Here is a 21053-nt window from a genome sequence, read left to right on the forward strand (position 1 = left end):
AAAGTAGAAAGATTTCAAATAAACAACCTAATGATACACCTTAGGGAACTAGAAAAGCAAACCAAACCAAACCCAAAATTAGTAGAGGAAAGAAGTTCTAAAGAGCAGACCAGAACTAATTGAAATGGAGATGAAAAAGACAAAGGATCAACAAAACAAAAAGTTGTTTTTTGATAAGATAAAATTGAGAAACCACTAGCTAGAATAGCCAAGAAAAAAGAGAGAAGACTCAAATAAAGTCAGAAACATAAAAGGAGACATTACAGCTGATACTACAGAAATATAAAGGATCATTAGAGACTATGTTGAAATATTATGCTAATGAATTGGAAAACCTAGAAAAAATGGATAAATACTTGGACACATACAACCCATCAAGATTGAACCAGGAAGAAATAGCCTCACCAGACCAATAAAGAGTAACAAGATTCAATCAGTAATAAAAAGTTTCTCAATGAAGAAAAGCCCAGGATAGGATGGCTTATGGCTGAATTCTTCCAAACTTACAAAGAAGAACCAACACCAGTTCTTCTGAAACTATTCCAAAAATCTGAAGGGGAGAGAACTCTCCTTAACTCATTCTTTGAGGCCAATACTACTCTGATACCAAAACCAGGCAAGTACACAACAGAAAAAGAAAACTGGAGGTCAGTATCTGTGACAAACATAGATGCAAAAGTCCTCAACAAAATGCTAGCAAACCAAATCCAACAACATATCAAAAAGACAGTGCACCATCATTAAGCTGGATTTATCCCAGGGATATAAGGATGCAAATCAATAAGTGTGATACATCACATCAATAGAATGAAGAACAAAAATATGATCATCTCAGTTGTAGATTTGTCATACGTGGCTTTTATTGTTTTGAGGTATGTTTCTTCTATGCCTAATTTCTTGAAAGTTTTTATCAAGAAGAAATGTTAAATTTTATCAAATGCTTTTTTTGCATCTTTTGAGATAATCATCACACCAAATGGGGGAAAAACTGAAAGCTTTTCCTTGAAAAACTGAAATAAGATGAGGACACTCACTTTCACCACTCTCATTCAACATTGTATTGGAAGTCCTAGCCAAAGGAATCAAGCAAGAGAAAGGAATAAAACTTCAGTAAAGTTGCAGGATACGTTTCTTAAAAAAAAGACATACAAATGGCCAAAATATATATGAAAAATTGCTCAACATCACTAATCATCAGGAAAATGTAAATGAGAACCACAATGAGATATCATCTCACCCCAGTTAGAATTGCTGTTGTCAGAAAGGCAGCAAAATAACAAATGCTGGTAATAATGTGGATAAAAGGGAACTCATACACTGTTGATGGGAAAGTAAGTAATATAGCCATTATGGAAAACAGTATCCCACTATTGGGTATTTATCCAAAGGAGAGGAAATAGTATATCAAAGGAATACCTGTGCCCTCAATGTGCATTGCAGCATTATTCACAATAGCCAAGATATGAAATTGACCAAAGTATCCAGTAACAGGTGAATGAATAAAGTTATATATATATGTATATATAAAATGAAATACTATTCAGCCCTAAAAGGAATGAAAATGTGCTATTTGTAGCAACGTGGATGGAACTGGAGGTCATTATGTTCAATGAAATAACCTAGGCACAGAATGAGAAATATTTCATGTTCTCACTCGTATGTGGGAGCCAAACTTGTTGATATTTTGGAGGTAGAGTAGATTTGTGGTTACCAGAGGCTAGGAAGGGTGAGAGGGTGGTGTACAAAGAGAGGTTGGTTAATGGGTACAAATACCTAGTTAGATAGAAAGAATAAATAATAAATTCTAGTGTTTTATAGGATAGTAGCATGACTATAGTTGTCAATAGTTTATATTTCAAAATAGTAAGAAGATTTGAAATGCTCCCAACACTAAATATATGAGGTGATGCATATCCCAAATACCATTATTTGATTATTACACATTGTATGCATGTATTAAAATATCACAGTTACCCCATAAGTACATACAGTTGTTATGTGTCCCTAAAATTTGTTATTGAGCTACCTTGCAAATTTGTGTTAAAAGAGAGTCATTTTAGTAAATAGTAACTGTTAAGTAGATTTTTCTAGTGGCATTTTACCTTTTCTTTATTGCTAGTCTTTAGGTTTAACTAACGAAAACTGCTAATGATAAGCTTCAACTAATCAAAAACTTTATTCTTTAGCAGTCTATTTTAAGTATTATAAATTGTCTTTAATGCATCAAGACTTATTTGACAATTTTGGAGGACAAGTTAGGAGGATTGGTTGAGCCCAAGAATTCAAGGCTAGGCTGGACAACATAATGAGACCCTGTCTCTACAAAGAAAAAAAATAATTAGTTGGGCATCGTGGTGCATGATTGTAGTTCCAGCTACTTGGGAGGCTGAGGCAGGAGGATCGCTTGAGCTCTGTAGTTAGAGACTGTAGTGAGCTATGATTGTACCACTGCACTCCACCATGAGTAACAGAGTGAGACCCTGTCTTTAAGGGGGAAAAAAAAAAGACTTTCTGGAAACTTTGATGTAGATCAGTATGATTTATTGAATTTTTTGTAGATTTTAGATGTTTAAATAGTTAGAAAATCCTTACAGGCTTGGTTTCTAACTTATATTCCCACTAGGGCATTTTTCTTTTATAATGGAACTTTTTCTTTACCTAAGAAGAAATAAAATTAAAGAGTTATAGTTAGGCATTTAGCATCAATGGCTTATATAAAAATAATTTTATATTAAGTATTAGTTGTCATGTAGATTTGTTTTTCTATCATAAACATATTTACTTGAATTAAAAGTTAATATAGACTATATATTAAACACTTTACATAGTTGTCTTTATCATTTTTCTGTTTATACAGTTTTTTTACAAAACAGTTCCACTGTAAAGTATTTCAACAAATAGGAACCTATAATGTCTCTTCAGAGATGTATACATGAATTTTATTTTAATGAGCTGGTAATATTTGAATTAGTAGTTAAATAGTGGGGAAAGAGAGAGAGAAAAAAATGTTTTCCTGGTTTTACAGAGGTTAGTCTTTATTTTTTATTTATTTATTTTTCTTTGAGACAGTCTTAATCTTATCACCCAGGCTAGAGTCCAGTGGTGCCATTGTAGTTCATTGCAATGTCCTCGGCCCAAGGGATCCTCCTGCCTCAGGCTCCCAAGTAGCTAGGATTACAGACTCCTGCCACCATGCTTGGCTAACTTATTTTTTAATTGTTTGTAGAGATAGAGTCTTGATACGTTCCTCAAGGTAGTCTCAAACTCCTGTTCTCAAGCAGTCCTCCTGCCTTGGCCTCCCAGAGTGCTGGGATTATAAGCATGAACCACCCTGTCTGCCCCCTTATAGAAGTAATTGATGCATGCTGTGGAAAAGCTAGAATTTACAGCAAAGGGCAAATATTAAAACCATTATTAATCACACCCATTCAGAAATAAACACCATTAATATCCTTATATACAACTATCGAGTCTTTTCTATGCATATTATTTAAAGCAAAAGTTTTATTCAGAATTTAATTTGTAACCCGTTCTTATGTTAGATTTTCTTCTCATCCTTAATGTTTAGTATTTTAATGGCTACTTCGTTCATATTACACATATTTCATAATTCATGTAAATAATCCATATTTTCAGAAATTTAGATTGTTTCCATTTCTTCTTATTATCAACCTACCTGGGATGTACGTACTCACATCCAGGCCCACAAGTATAAAAAACTTTTTTTCTTAAGTTAACTCCAAGACAAATTTGCAAGTCAAAGAGTATACTAAATCCTTCACAAGAAGTATACCATCTTAACTGAATTTTGTGGTAAAGTTACACTTTTCATGTTGTTATCCAGAATGAAGTTTATAGCCCAAAATAGCTAGGCCTATTGCTACACAAAATATTGTATAATTAGTTAAAATGTTTATGACATTTATCTGATAATATCTGATAAGAATTATCAGATTAATAGCTTTAAGTCACCTTATTTCAGAGAAAAAAATACTTGAACTAATTTATTTGGTAAAATATTTTGTACATTAATTCATTTATTTAAAAAATATTTACTGAGTATTTTATGTGTGCCAATACTTTTCCAGACACTGGGAAAACAAGGTCTCCCCTCTCAGCAAATTTCCATTCTATGATAGGCAAACAGACAATAAAAGTAAACAATGTTATTTGAGGCTTTTGCAAGTATTGTGAAGAAAATAAAGCAAGACAATGTGATAGAGAGTTATAAGACATGTGAGTGTATGGTAATGTTAGATAATATGACCAGAAAGGCTTCCCTCAGGAGGTAATATCTGATGATTTTTAGTAGGTTTGAATGATAATAGGTGACCAGCACTGCAGAGGAAGAGTCTTTCTGACAGAGGGAATAGCAAATGCAAATGTTCTGAGGTAAGAACAAATTTAGTTTGAGGTATAGAAAGTATGCTTATGTGCAGGACCATGGTAAACAAAAGGAAAAGTAGTAGCAGACAAATGTGCCTGTTTCAGCAGTGAATATGCAGTTAACAGAAAATTTTAATTAATGACAAAAGATATGTTAATCATATTATTATATGTATTAAAACTAAGCTTCAGGATGCATTGACTTTGTAATTTAATCTATTATCTTTTTTGGACTCCTATAAGTACTTTTTAAATTATAACACATAGTTAGTGTATATGTATAACACATACGTAAGTATACACCTCAAGATGTGTTTATAAAGTGAATACACCCATGTAATCATTACCTGGATGAAGAATTAGAACATTATCAGCACCTCTGAAGTATGCCTATTCATTACCCCTTTCAGTCACTTCTTCATTCACTCCCTTATCTGTTAACCTTTCTTCCTTATTCTACTTCTCTTTTTTTCTTTTGTTCAACATCATGTTTGTGAAAGTTTCATGCATATCGTTGCAAGTATTTGTACTTCATTCATTTCTATTGTCGTATAATGTTTCATTGCATGAATATGCAGCAATTTGTCTTTTCTACTGTAAAAAGCAATAAGGATTTAGTTATTTCCAGGTTGGACACAAATAATTTTGCTATGAAGGGTTTTATATATGCATTTTGGTAAATACATGCCTGCATTTTTGTTGGGTAATTGAACTAGGAATGTTAATTGCTAGGTTATAGGGTATGCATATCTATATTCAGCTTTGGTAGATACTACCAAACATGTTTTCAAAGCAGTTGTACAGTTTTACCTTCTCAACAGTAGTATGTCGGTTCCAGTTCCTCATTGTTGACAGTATTTGGTATTGTCAGACTCTTTCATTTTAACTATTACAGTGAGTGTGTATTGTTACTGTAGCTTGGTTTTAATTTCCATTTTTTCTTGATTGATGAGAACTAGAATACCTTTGGCAATTTTAATAGCTTCTTTTAGGCAGTGCCTATATTTTGTCCATTTTTAAATAATTATATTTTTGATTTGTAAGAGTTTTTTTTCTATATTTTGGATAAAATTTATTTTTAAGATGTTGGAAATATTTTCTCTCTAGCTTGCCTTTTCATTCTTGAACGGTGTCTTTTGATGAATGTACATAACTTAATTTTAATGTAGTTTAACATCAATTTTTCTGGAAGTTGGCCATTTTTTAGTTCTAGTTATAAAATTTTGCCAACCATGAGGTCAAAAACAGAATATATTTTTTTCTGTTTTACTTTTCACACTTAGATCTGTAATTTTTATTGTGTTTTTATGTATGTGGTATAAGCTAGGAGTAAAGATTTGGTTTTTTTCCCTCATATGGATACCCAGTTGAACCTACATTATTTGTTTTAAAAACTGTGTTGCAGTATCACCATTGTCATAAATCCACCAATCATATACCTATGGATCTTTTTCTAGATTCTTTTTCATTGGTTTACTTGCCCCGTTAGGGCTTGAAAGTACCAGATTTTTAGTCAAGAAGTTGAAATTCTTCCTACTACATTTCAGTAAAAATTTGTGTTTTCTAATTAGAGAAAATATTTATTTTCCTATTTTTATGTGTAGCTCATTGCTAAAAATGTTATTTTTGTTTTTATACCTTTATGCAATTTAAAACCCCAGAAAGCAGATCTTCTAATCTTATTTTTCTGTCCTCATTCTTTCTTGTGTATTTCATCTCCCTTCTGAGTACGTGTTTTTTCACAGTATAACACATCTTTAACTAGATCTTTCAATGAAGATATTTTATTGATAAAATTCTGAGTTTTATAATTGTCTTTATTTTTGTCCATGTTCCATTTATAGAATTGTAGATTATAAGTTATATTTTTCTTGTATTATTGTCATTCTGTGTCATTCTATTGTTTTCTGCCTTTTCTTCTAGGTTATCTTTCTTCTTCTTTTTTTTTTTTTTTAAATCAATTTCTGACCTTCTCTTAATTCTGAGCAGCATTCTGGGTAATTTCCTTAGGCTTGTTCCTTAATCATTTTCAGCGGTGCCTAATATGCTGCTTGACTTATTTGTTAAATTTCTATTTTAGTGATCATGTTTTAATTTCTAGAAATTCTCTCCGTCCTATTTTAGATTTTCCCTTTTGATCTTCTTTTTTGTTTTTAATAATTTTGAAGATTTTAAAAAATCTTTTAATAAATTTGAATTATATAAATTAAATATATAATATAGAAACAAAATGTATAAATATATAATGTGTAAATTAAATATTAAATATGGTTGATTATTCTAATATCTAAAGCTGTTGTGACTAATTTTACTTATTCCATGGTGGAATATTCCCTTCTGTTTTATAATGTTGGTTACAAATTTCAGCAGACCTGTTTTTGTAGGGTTTTTGTACAGATTGGATTGAAAGTTTATTCTTCCACTACTCTATTGCAATTGCCAATCATCTACAGAGAAATACTGGTTCAGAATGACTATATTAATTTCTTCATTGATTATCCGGTGACTCGAGTAGTTACTAAAACCAAATCAATGGAGATTGGGGAGTAGGCGAGTGGTACAAAATTTGGGGCATTATTTTTAACCCAAAACTACTGTAGAGACAGTCAAGTCCTTTTGCCTCCTTTTCTTTGACGATATTAGATCTTCAAAGTTTTCACCATGATACAGAGCTGCATTCCTAATTCCCCACTTCATAAAGTGACCCAGGGTCCTATATTCTGTCCTCACTACACTGCATCAAGAGCCAAACCATTTGGTTATAGAATTATATACTTTTTTTTAACTCCAGAAGATTAGTGATGAAATTGTAAATTGCACAAAGTGTTTAAATAAATATGCAGTCACAATGGGGAGTGGAGGTTATCAGTATAATCACTAATCACATGAAATCAAGAAAACACAAATGGCTGGGCACGGTGGCTCACGCCTATAATCCCAACACTTTGACTTTGGGAAGCCAAGGTGGGTGGATCACTTGAGGTCAGGAGTTTGAGACCAGCCTGGCCAACATGGCAAAAGCCCATCTCTACTAAAAATAAAAAAAAATAGGCATTGTGGCGGGCACCTGCAATCCCAGCTACTCAGGAGGCTGAGGCAGGAGAATCTCTTGAGCCTAGGAGGCAGAGGTTGCAGTGAGCTGAGATCATGCCACTGCACTCCAGCCTTAGTGACAGAACGAGACTCTGTCACAAAACAAAACAAAACAAAAAAAAGGCATTAGAAGAAAACACAAATATAATTGAGGAAGATTAGATGTTTCCTGCTGTTGTATGTGTTTTCATTAATTTCTGCTTTTCATATATCTTTCTATTGCTGCGCTTTTTCTAACTTGTTAGAAGTTAGAGCTGGTGCTTACACGATTGATTGTTGTTTTTATTTTTTTAATATGTACATTCTAATACATACAATTAAGACCACAAAATTACCTCTAAGCACAGCTTAACTTTATTCTACCAATTTGATATGTCATGCATTCATTACAACTGAGTATCTTCTCATTTCCACTGTGATTTCCTCTACATGGGTTATTTATTTAAGTTTTTAATTGTTATGGATATGTAGTAGGTGCATATATTTAGGGATACAGGAGATATTTTGAAACAGGTATACAATGTTTAATAATCACATCAGGGTAAATGGGGTATTCTTCACCTCAAACATCATTTCTTTGTGCTATAAACATTCCACTTATACATTTTTAGTTATTTTTAAACATACTATAAATTATTGTAGTCACCCTGTTTTGCTATCAGATACTAAATCTTATTCATTCTGTCCAGCTATATTTTTGTACCTATTAACCATTCCCACTTTGCCCCAGCCTCTGGTAACCATCATTCTACTCTCCATCTCCATGAGTTCAGTTCAGTTGTTCTACAATTTCCTGAGATGTGAGTGTTGAAATCATCAACTGTAATTATGAATGTTTATATATCCTTTCAGTTCTGTCAGGTTTTACCTTATGTGTTTTGAACCTCTGTTGTTAGTTGCATACACATTTACAGTTGTTATATTTTCCTGATGAATTAACTTTTAAAAACCACTATGTATGAAACTTAGCTACAGCTTTCTTATTATGTTGTCATAATATATTTTTCCCATCTTTATAGTTTTTATCTGTGTTTTTATACATAGCGTTTCTTATAGATACCATATAGTTAGCACTTATTTTCCTCCTCCCCACAGTCTGCCTTTTCTGCGATTTCTGCCTTTAAGTCAGTGCATTAAGCCCATTTACACTTTAGGAAATTAATGATGTAGTTGAGTTTAGGCTCTCACCTTTTATTTATCTAAAAATTTTATTTTGCCTTCATGTTTCAAGGATGTTTTTGATGGCTATAAAACTGTAGGTTTTAGGGTTTTGTCTGAGCACTTTAAAGATAGCATTGTTATTGACAAGAAGTCAGCTTTGTTCTTATTGCTCTTGTATGTGTATTGTAGACTCTCACTGCTTTTAATATGTTCTCTTTATTACTGATATTTAATTTGGTTATGATATGCCTTGCAGTTTCATTGCTTATTTTACTTGAGGTTCGTTTAGTTTCTTGGATCTGTGGTTTGGTATCTTACATAAAATTTGGAGAGTTTTTCACAATCACTTCTTCAAATATTTTTCTTTCCCCTCTTGTTTTTTTTGTTTGTTTGTTTTAGAGAAAGGGTCTTGCTTCGCTACCCAGGCTGGAGTGCAGTGGTACAATTATAGCTCACTGCAACCTTGAACACGTGAGCTCAAGCGATCCTCCTGCCTCAGCCTCCCAAGTAGCTGGGACTATAGGCATCCACCACCACGCTCAGACCCCTCTTCTTTTCCTGATACTACATTTACAATCTGGCCTCTGAATCCATGGGTTCTGCATCCATAGATTTAACCAATCACAGATTGAAAATATTTGAGGAAAAAAGCAATTTAAAAAACAGTAAAAAGTAATAAAAATAAAAAATTAAAAGAAGACAGTATAACAACTATTTACTTCACATTACACTGTTATTAGGTGTACTGTATTTAAAGTATACAGGAGGATGTTTGTAGGTTATATGCAAATACTATACTGCTATACCATTTTATATGAGGAACTTGAGCATGGGGAAAATTTGATATCTTTGGAGAGTCCTGGAACCAGTCCCCACAGATACTGAGAGATGACTGAATATGTATATTAGATCATGGGGGTGTTCCACAGGTCACTGAAGCTCTTTTCAGTATTTTTAGACCTTTTTTGTTTTCTGTGTACTTAATTGTGGATATTTTCTGTTGTTATGCATTCATCTTTTCTAGTTAAGCAAATCTTGTATATTTCTTTATTTGCAGATACAAGTGGTCCCCAATTTATGATAAACTTAGTTTTTTTGACTTTACTGTGGTTTTATTGGGGGTATTAAATGCATTTTCAACTTACTATGTTTTAGACTTACTATGGGTTTATTGGGACGTAATCCCATCATAAGTCAAGGAACATCTGTATTACATTTTCCAGCTCAAGAAATTTTATTTGATTGTCCTATATTATCCATTTATTTGCTAAGTATGTTCATATTTTTATATCACTGAACATACTTAATAGTTTTTAAATGTCATTGTTTGTTAATTTTCTTGTTATCTTTGTTATTTCACTATCTTATTTTTCTTGAAACTGATTTTTGTCTTGGTTATGGGTCATGTTTCCTCATTTCTTTGTAGGTGTGGTAATTTTTTATTAGATGTGAGTGTTGTGTGAGTGTGACATTGTTGAGTGTCTGAACTTTGGCATTTTTCCAGAATGTTGAACTTTGTTTTAGCAGGCTGTTAGTTCATATATGGATTATCAGAGTAGGGTTGTTTTAAAGCTTTATGACATATGTAGATTAGCCTTTACTCTAGGGCTTGTTTATTCCTTCTACTTAGGTATGACATTTTGGGAATTTCTCCTGAATGAGCTAGGTGTATATGAGTTTTCTCTATTCTAGGGATTGTTTAATTACAGCCTCTTATAATTGTTCTCTCCAGTTTTTTGACTAGCATTGTGGAGTTTGAGCATACATCTGTGTAACTTAATACTTAGCAAGGAACTCAAAGTATATGTATGTAGATTCATGGAGCTCTTTCTCTGCATAACTCTTCCCTTATTGAAAATTTGCTCTCATATTCTAGCCTCTTTAGCTTTGCTGTGCTGTGTTCAGTGTTTTCAGCTTAGCAATCACTATGATATCTTGGGTTTCTCTTCCCTATGCTTTAGTCTAGAATTAATGTCCAAATAAAAATACCGGTCAATCATTGGAATAACCTCATTTGTTTCTCTTGTTCAGTGATTACAATCTTGCATTACCTTTTTTCCAATCTCTGAAAACAGTTTTTTCACACATGTTGGGTTTTGGAAGGATGACTACTCCAGTACCATACTCCATATGGCCTAAACAAATAGTCACTTGAAAGTATTTTTCTAAATTTTAAATTTACATTTTTTTTTTTTTTTACCCCATGACTCTTTGAAAGTGTTTTAGTTTGGCTTAACCACAGTTACCTTTATCATTTATTCTTCCTTAGATTGTAGATAATGAGCTTTTCTGTTTTTTATTTGTCAGAAAATGTTTTTATGTCACCTTCATTCTTGAGGAACAGTTTCACTGTTTAAAAATTCTATGTTGGCAGGCTGGGTACGGTGGCTCACGCCTGTAATCCCATGTAATCTCAGCACTTTGGGAGGCCGAGATGGGGAGATCACCTGAGGTTAGGACTTCACGACCAGCCTGACCAACATGGTGAAACCCCGTCTCTCCTAAAAGTACAAAAATTAGTTGGGCTTGGTGGCACGCACCTATAATCCCAGCTACTTGGGAGGTTGAGGCAGAATCGCTTGAACCTGGGAGGCAAAGGTTGCAGTGAGCTGAGATCACGCCATTGCACTCCAGCCTAGGTGATAGAGCGAGACTCCGTCTCAACGAAAATAAATACGTTGGCAGATATTTTCTTCCATCATTTTGAAAATATCCCATTGTGATTTTTCTCTTTGTTCTTCAGGAGTTTTATGATGATGTTTCCACACCTTTTTTTTTATCTTTCTTGGAGTTTGTAGTGCTTCTGAAATATATAGTTTAACATCTTTCAGTTATTTTAGAATAATTTTCTGCCCTTATGTTGTCACATATTCTGTCTGCCCATTCTTTCTCTTCTTCAGGAACTCCAATTATTTGTATGTTAGAACTTTTCACTGTGTGCTTTATGTCTCGTACACTTTTTTTCTCTTTATCCTTTTGTCTCTTTATACTTCAAACTTATTTACTTGCCCTCTCTTCTTGCTCATAAATTCACTCTTGGGTTGTATCTAATCAGTTCTTAAACATATCCACTGAATTCTTAATTTTAGTTATGTTTTTCAGTTGTAGAATTTCTTTTTAGTTCTTTCATATAGTTTTCATTACTTTGTCAAAATTTTTAGTTTTTTATTTCTTTGAACTTACTGTTCATTGTCATTTTAAGTTTTGTGTCTTGATATCTTTAATATCTGAACTCTTGTGGCCCTTTTTTCTTGGTTATTGAACATTGTCTTTTAAAAAAAATGTGCCTACTTCTTTTTTATTGCTACCAAACATTGTTTGTCATAGATTTTTTTGTGCAATGGATTTCTTTGATGATCACATGAAGCCAGTAAGCCTTTTTCCAACTAATGGTTTTAAATGCCTAAGAACTTTGATTCCAAAAAAAAAAAACCCAGTTGTTATATACACATAATGTCACAGATACTGCTAATATTACTGTAGTTCATTGCTTAATATTCAGAGTTGAAGAAATTCTAAAGAAATGCAGATTTCCAGGCTGAGCGCAGTGGCTCATGCCTGTAATCTCAGCATTTTGGGAGGCCGAGGCAGGCGGATCACAAGGTCAAGAGATTGAGACCATCCTGGCCAACGTGGTGAAACCCCGTCTCTACTAAAAATACAAAAACTAGCTGGGCGTGGTGGCGCGTGTCTATAATTCCAGCTACTCAGAAGGCTGAGGTAGGGGAATCAGTTGAACCCGGGAGGTGGAGGTTGCAGTGAGCCGAGATCGTGCCATTGCACTCCAGCCTGGGCGAAAAGAGCGAAACTCCATCTCAAAAAAAAAAAAAGAAATGTCAAATTTCCAGTAGTGTTTAATGTACATAGAGATGCCATTTTTCCCCATCCAAGTTGACAGATTTCTGATTTCTTTCACAGTCCCTTTAGTCGTCTGTGGCCCTCAGGTTAAAAAGCCATAAACATAAAAAGATGCCTTTTTACATAAGTATCTGAAACTGTAGACAATCAAATATTTACATCAAAGAATTAATTCGCTAGAATGTAGCAATATCCACATGAACTAAAAATAAGTAGAAATATTATTTTCATATTGTGTGACTATTTTTTAAAACTTATTTTTAAATTTGATTTTGAGATGGGGTCTCACTCTTTCGCCCAGGCTGGAGTGCAGTGGCACAGTCACAGCTGACTGCAGCCTTCAATTCCAGGCCTCAAGTGATCCTCCTGCCTCAGCCTCCCAAGTAGCTGGGACTTCAGGCACATGCCACCACTCCTGGCTAATGTTTTAAATTTTCTAGTTTGTAGAGATGGGGTGTCTCTTTGCTGCCCAGGCAGGTCTCGAACTCCCAGCTGCAAGTAATCCTCCCATCTTGGCCTCTTAAAGTGTTGGGATTACAGGCATGAGCCACCATACCCAGCCTGTGTGTGACTATTTCTAAAGCAATAGAATAGTTGTTTCAAATCATGGAGAATTAAATAATTTCTCATTACAGTTTTGGAAAGACATCGTTGATGATAATGAAGTTCGTGACCTCATTTCTGACAGAAACAAGTCTCATGGTAAGTTAGTGAAAGCAAAATTTTTCAAAACCTTTGAAGTATTAATAAATGAAATATTAATTTAAGTGAAATATGTATTTTCTGTTGTAGAAGGTACATCAGGAGAATGGATTTGGGAGTCTTTATTTCATCCACCTCGAAAGCTGGGCATTAACGATATTGAAGGACAGCGGGTACTTCAGATTGCAGTGATTTTGCGAAATCTTTCCTTTGAGGAGGGCAATGTTAAGCTCTTGGCAGCTAATCGTACCTGTCTTCGTTTCCTATTACTTTCTGCACATAGTCATTTTATTTCTTTAAGGCAATTAGGCCTTGACACATTAGGAAATATTGCAGCTGAGGTAAGCATGTGACTGCACCTTAAACTAGTTTTTATAGTTAGCAACATTTATGTTACAATTTTGGGATGTGGCATTTTATAGTTGCCATATTTATAGACTATTAAATGCTTACATGTATTAGTTGCTAAAAATGGTGATGTAGAAGTATCACATACTTTTATGGAAAAAAATATTTGAAGTGATGCTTTAAATTCAGAGATGGCTATTTTTACAATAATATTTTTTAATGTTATGCAACATTGTCCTGTTTATTTTTTATTTTTATTAAATTTGAAGTATACAACTCTGGAAGAAGCATAGCTCAATAGTAGTGTTGTTTCTTTTTCCAGCTTTTATTGGACCCTGTTGATTTCAAAACTACTCATCTGATGTTTCATACTGTTACAAAATGTCTAATGTCAAGGGATAGATTTTTAAAGATGAGAGGTGAGTTTTCACTGAAGTATTTACTTTCTAAAGTAAACAAACTATAATTTCTTAATAATACATATTTGTATGTTTTTCAGGTATGGAAATTTTGGGAAATCTTTGCAAAGCAGAAGATAATGGTGTTTTAATTTGTGAATATGTGGATCAGGATTCCTACAGAGAGATCATTTGTCATCTCACTTTACCTGATGTGCTGCTTGTAATCTCAACACTCGAGGTGCTATACATGCTCACGGAAATGGGAGATGTTGCTTGCACAAAAATTGCAAAAGTAGAAAAGAGCATAGGTAAGACTGGACCAAAAACACTTATTTTCTTTATTGAGGAAAAGTGTTTAATATGGTACTGTACAAAACCCTCAATTTATATTTGGGGTTTAGTGTTTTATTTTGAAGAGTCATTACCTCCTCAGGCATACTTGTTTCCATTATTCTTTATTATGCTTTAAATTCAGTGATGGCTATTTTTACAATAATTACATTTTTTAACATTATGTGACATTGTCTTGTTTATTTTTTGTTTTTATTAAATTTGAAGTATACAACTCTGGAAGAAGTGTAGCTCAATGAGCAAGAAGCATCTATAATTTAGAGACCAGGATTACATGGCTATCAGTAATTCCTATTTCTTCTCTTAATTTCTGTTGTTACGTATTAAATTTGAAATGGACAAAACTGCTATATCTAACTTATCTGAGAGCAGGTCTTTCTGTTTCATATGGCCAGCTACTACTATTAAACAATTAAAGCTAAGTGAAACATGTTTCCTTCTGTTCCTAGAAGTTGCTGGTAGTGTTGCAATCTTTAAAAATCAATGAAGTCACCTCCATAAGAGCTATCAGTTTTAAATATACTTACTAACACATGCCATGTTAACGTTTTACTTGGTGATTAAAATGATATCTTTCTCAGGTGTAATAAATATTAAAATCAGAGTTAATAAAGATTCAGCTTGAAAACTGTTATTATTGAGAAGTTAATGTGTCACTTTTCATATCAGTGATTCTTAAATCTGGCTACACATCAGAATCACTTGAGAATCTTTTCAAGTATATAGATATCCACTACTGGGCATGGTGGCTCACACCTGTAATCCCAGCACTTTGGGAGGCCAAGGCAGGAAAATCGCCTGAGCCCAGTTCAAGATTACCCTGGGCAACATAGTGAGATCTCATCTGTACGAAAAATAAAAAAAATTAACCAGATGTAGTGGTACACGCCTGTAGTTCCCAGCTATTTGGGAGGCTGATGTGGGAGGATCGCTTGAGCCTAGGAGGTTGAGGCTGCAGTGAGCTGTGATCGTGCCAGCACTCCAGCCTGGGTGACAGAACAAGACCCTTTCTCAAAAAAAAAAAAATATATATATATATATATATATATATATATATATATATATGTATGTATATAGATAGATAGATAGAGATATCCAGCTCCCACTCCCGAGCTATTAAATCAGTCTTCAGAGATTGAGCCTAAAAATCTTTTTTTTTTTTTGAGACGGAATCTCACTCTGTCACCCAGGCTGGAGTGCAGTGGCCTGATCTTGGCTCACTGCAAACTCCGCCTCCTGGGTTCATGCCATTCTCCTGCTTCAGCCTCCTGAGTAGCTGGGACTACAGGCACCATGCCCGGCTAATTTTTTTTTTTGTATTTTTAGTAGAGACGGGGTTTCACCATATTAGCCAGGATGATCTCAATCTCCTGACCTCGTGATCCGCCCGCCTCCGCCTCCCAAAGTGCTGGGATTACAGGTGTGAGCCGCCATGCCCAGCCTAAAAATCTTTTTTTTTAAAAGATGCACAGGTAATTCTGATGTACCGTGATTCATGGGCTAGCATTTGTTCACATTTATAAGTATTCTGTACAACATGTGTTCACCAGTGATGGCATTCATTCATAATATTATTGACTAATAACTATTGCTTTTTATTTATTTTAGACATGTTAGTGTGTCTGGTTTCTATGGATATTCAGATGTTTGGCCCTGATGCACTAGCTGCGGTAAAACTCATTGAACACCCAAGTTCCAGTCATCAAATGTTATCTGAAATTAGGCCACAAGCTATAGAGCAAGTCCAAACCCAGACTCATGTAGCATCTGCCCCAGGTTAGTGTTTTCACGTATTCTTTTTCAGTGTGGTTATGAGTGTATAAGATTTGATCCTAAGAATAAACTTCAATGTGCAGTATAGAGAACTGATATTTTACAGTAGAGTAGGCCAAAGTGGAATTTGGATATGTACTCTAATTTCTTAGATATTATACATTCCAGGAGTAGCAGGATCAAGGTGAGCTCATAGGAAGAATAGTATAATAGGAAAATTAAGTTGGGCAGGATTTAGAGTAATGTAATGGATTAGATATTCATAATTACGATAGCTATAAGTGCCCCAATAGGCATATTATTTGTGATTTTGGTCAGGGGAAATTGACATGCCAGGAATAGATTATTCATATATTACCTTATAATTTTCTCAGGTGATCATCAGGACACATAAGTATAATACTCCTAACGTCCTTAAGTCTTAGAACCAACACCACAGAATCAACAGCCTAGGAGAAGACACATGCACATATGTATACACACACAAGCATGTATACCTGCATTTATGCACCTTTCCTAGTGTCTCTTAGCTCAATTCTGTTTAGCTCAACTGTAATTATAGTACAGACATGTCTAATAACCAGACTTCTCTTCAGTCCTTGAACTCCTTTCCACTGGCTCATTATGAGTCATCATTTTTTATATTTTACTACCCTTAACCTTTTTTTAGAGTGCTTTCTCTACCTTGGTTTATACTAAAAATACATCTTTCATCTCACCTACCCTTCCATTTCCTATCCTCTCACCTCCTGCTGTCCCCAAGACACTTATCTTTCTTTATATTTTTTGAATGGAGGATGCTCGTTTTCTCAATTGATCTTAATTCTCACTTTGCAATTAATACAGAGGCTGTGTAGAATGAATTTCTTCAATTTCTTACTCCTTCAGTTACAAACTTATTAGCATCTGGACTCATTTTCCTTTAGCTTCTGCTCATTTCAGAAAGAGATGCTAATTTCTTCTGAAACTTACTCTGAATATCAGTCTTTCCCATCTCCATGTTCCCATATCTTAAATCTCTTTTTCTTTACTCACTTTTTCCGTTCAGCTAGAAATGCATTTAGGTCTCTTATCCTCCCTCGCTAGCCCCAAACCAAAAATTTCATTATCCTTAATCTTTAGCGATCACATCCATTCACCAGATATTGTTTAGTCTTCCTAAATACCTGGCCTTTTCTATTGCCAATGCTTATGAATGAGATTGAACTCTCATCATCTCTAGCTATCTGTTCTCACATTCATTCATGGTCCCAATTTGTCTTCTACTCCAACTTGTAGTATGAAAATTATGTACTCTATGCAAAGTATGTAATACGTATCACATATTTCATTGATTTCCATTATGTCCTTCTGAAGTGTATAGATTTGTGTCATATGTTCACTCAACTAACTTGGATCCACCTAACAAAAGTGGACAAATAACAGAAGGCACAAAATAGATAATTTTGACTGCCAGTCTATTCAATGAGCTTTCAACTACAGGTAATAGATGTTAAACAGCCAATTTATATTGGGGAATCTTTGGTCAGAATATTAATGGTTTTTCAACCTTGAGAAAGAAATGAAACTGTTCATATTGCTAGTTAAGTGGGTGGTGGGAATGTTTTTTACCATCAAAGAAGAAACTAAAGATTAAATTAATTGAGGGACATAAAGGAGCAGTGTTAAGGAAATTGATAAAATGTCAGTGAATATTCAAGGGTGATTTGATGAAGACTATTTTTTGCTGCGTGGTTAGCCTTTGACCTTTACAGTTCTTTTGACCTCAGCAAATGAACCTACTTCTCAACCTAAAATTTGGTCCTCATTTGGCAAATGAATGAATTTAAACATTGAGAATTTGTGGCTTACTCATTTATGTAGTAATTCATTCATAGAGATGGGACTAGACTGCTCGGGATTGAAAAGAGTTAATTTTCAGCTGGAGAGCACTTTATTACTTGTGCTCTCCCTGAATGACAACTTTAAATTGTTTGATTGGTTATCCTTTGTGGTTTAGCTATTGCCTGCATAGTTTAATGCTGCTTTTTTATGGAATTACCATCTTTAAACTTTTTGCTCACTTCCCTCAATCACTCTGAAAACTTTTATAACCTTTTACCCATTTTTAGGTTGACATCTAAATCTCTATCATAATTTAAATAGTTGCAAAGTATGTATTGTCTTGATGTATGTTAAACTACATTTTTAAAAGAAAATAATTACAGTGCTTTTTGTGTGCAGTGGAATCTTGATACCATCATTCATTTTTTAAAATACACAAACTCTTTAACATCAGAAATTTTATAATATTCCTCTTTCACCTTGAACTCGTATTCCAGTATCCTCACAAGAGTTTTATCCTAACATAATACATTTTATGTTTGAGATTCTTTTTTATTCATTACTCTGTCAATACTTTTTAATTACAAAATAGACATTTTTAAAGTTTTTCAATTCCTTGTTATTCTTTAAAGCTCTAAATTTTTAAAATTTCATTTGGCCAGGCACTGTGCCTTATGCCTATAATCCCAGCATTTTGGGAGGCTGAGGCAGAAGGATCACTGGAGGCCGGGAGTTTGAGACCAGCCTGGCAACATAGTGAGATTCCATCTCTACAAAATCAGGAAAAAAATTAGCTGAGCATGGTGATGCATGCCTGTAGTCCCAGCTTGGGCCCAGGGAGTCAAAGGCCGTAGTGAGCTATGAATGTGTCACTGCATCCACCTTAGGCAATAGAGTAAGAACCTGGTCTATCTTAAAAAAAAAAAAAATGTATATGTATATATAGATATATACACATACACACACATATGTGTGTATATATATACATGTATATGTATGTGTATATATACACACACATATATGTATGTATATATATACACACGTATATGTATATATGTGTATATATATACACATATATATAAAACGCACATACATATATTTTATCATTACAGGTTTTATTAATAAATGGTACATCAAATAGTAAATACATTGTAAATTTTTATAAATAATTATTAAACAATGCCGAGCGCAGTGGCTCATGCCTATAATCCCAGCACTTTGGGAGGCCAAGGTGGGCAGATCATGAGGTCAAGAGATTGAGACCATCCTGGCCAACATGGTGAAACCACATCTCTACTAAAAATACAAAAATTATCTGGGCATGATGGTGTGCGCCTGTAGTCCCAGCTACTCAGGAGGCTGAGGCAGGAGAATTGCTTGCACCCGGGAGGCAGAGGTTGCAGTGAGCCGAGATCGTGCCACTGCACTCCAGCTTGGTGACAGACCGAGACTCCGTCTCAAAAAAAAGAAAAAAATTATTAAACAAAAATTTACTTGAAATGTATCTCTTAATAAGATGAATAGGACTCTCCCCTCTAATTCTCTAGATGCTATTAATTCAGTATATCTCTCAATGACTATTACTTACTGCTAGAATGAAACTGGAGTTTAGCATCAATAGTATCCCTGTTTCCCTTTTTATAGATGGAAATTGAAAAATCTAGTTTGCATCATTAAATAGATGAAGATAGAATTTACAGTTCTTTGAACTTCAGAATTATCCAAAAAGTATTAAACTTATTTTTTACAACCATCTGAAAACTTGAGTTCTCCTTTGTTTTGTTGAAATCAAAGAATTAGCAAGTACCTGACTGCAAGAATATTTGTTGCTGAGTCATTAGAGGTCTTTTTTTTTAAGTTTCTGGGAAATATATCAAAAACATATTAACAAGATATGACTATAAATTATACTTGTTACTGTTTTACTTAGGTATCTTGTGTAACCTGATATATTCAAGAAGTTTTAGCACAGTGGTTCTCAAACCTTAGCTACATCAGAATCATCTGATAGACTTATAATAAAAGATATCTGGGCTACATTCCCTGAGTTTCTGGATCAGGTGGGACCTGAGATTTTTTTTTTCTTTTTTTTTTTTTTTTCTAAAGACAGCATCTCACTCTTTCCCAGGCTGGAGTGCTATCTCAGCTGACTGCAACTTCTACCACCTGGGCTCAAGACTATCCTCCCACCTCAGCCTCCTGAGTAACTGGGACTACAGGTGGCCACCACCACACCCAGCTAATTTTTGTATTTTTTTTTTTTATAGAGATAAGATTTCACCTTGTTGCCCAGGCTGGTCACAGAATTTTCATTTTTATCAAGTTCCCATGAGATGCAGATGCTGTAGTCCAGGGACTGTATTTTTAGGATGACTGGGTTAGGAAAATTGAAATATTGTTCATTTCAAGACCGTTACAATGTATTTGATGTTTAGGTGCTTTTTATCATATACTTCAAATATATTTTTGTGAAAACCTTGACACTGCAGATTTACCTCAGTTGATTTTTCGGAAAATGTCTGCCATGTAACCTAGTAAAGATAGTTTTTATTAACAAAAGTCTCTTGCTTAATCAGACTCTTTTTGTTACTTAGAAAAAGTCCAATGTTGTTTTTCAATTCAAGACAGTGTGTTAGTATGTTAGTATGACATGTTCTTTCCTTCAGAATTTTAACAGTTGAATTTGCCATGAGTTTGTAATCTGAATGAAATAAAATACCATCACCTTCTATACTTTTTCTTTCTTTCTTTCTTTTTTTTGAGAAAGGGTCTCACTCCGTCACCCAGACTGCAGTGCAGGGGCGCCATCAGAACCTGGCTCACTGTAGTGTTGACCTTGGGAGCTCAATTGATCCCCCTACCTCAGGCTCCTGAGTAGTTGGGACTGCAAGTACATGCCACCAAGTCTGGCTAAGGACAGGGCTTCACTATGTTGCCCAGGCAGTCTCAAACTCCTGGGATCAAGCATTCACCCACTTCGGCCTCCCAAAGTGCTGGAATTACAGGCATGAGCCTCCGTGCCTGGCCCACCTTTGATATTTCTTTAAAATATTTTCTGTACTTTGTTTACACAGGATTCTGCCTAAGAAGTAATGCATTCTTTGACAGTAGTTGAGGAGGCAAGGGCATTAAGCAGAATTATCATTACTCTACAGT

At 34.3% G+C, this 21053-nt stretch overlaps 1 protein-coding gene across 1 annotated transcript in view; it reads left to right on the forward strand.

Annotated features, from left to right (window-relative positions):
• ARID2 (AT-rich interaction domain 2) overlaps window positions 1–21053 on the forward strand; it is a 186821-nt gene that overhangs the window by 102384 nt on the left and 63384 nt on the right. Inside the window, exons 7-11 of the mRNA XM_054445013.2 lie at window positions 13134–13200; window positions 13291–13541; window positions 13871–13967; window positions 14048–14257; window positions 15909–16076. Coding sequence (XP_054300988.1) covers window positions 13134–13200; window positions 13291–13541; window positions 13871–13967; window positions 14048–14257; window positions 15909–16076 — 793 coding nt within the window. The remainder of the gene's footprint in view (window positions 1–13133; window positions 13201–13290; window positions 13542–13870; window positions 13968–14047; window positions 14258–15908; window positions 16077–21053) is intronic.

Source organism: Pongo pygmaeus, chromosome 10 (assembly GCF_028885625.2).
Source record: "Pongo pygmaeus isolate AG05252 chromosome 10, NHGRI_mPonPyg2-v2.0_pri, whole genome shotgun sequence".
NCBI lineage: Eukaryota > Metazoa > Chordata > Mammalia > Primates > Hominidae > Pongo > Pongo pygmaeus.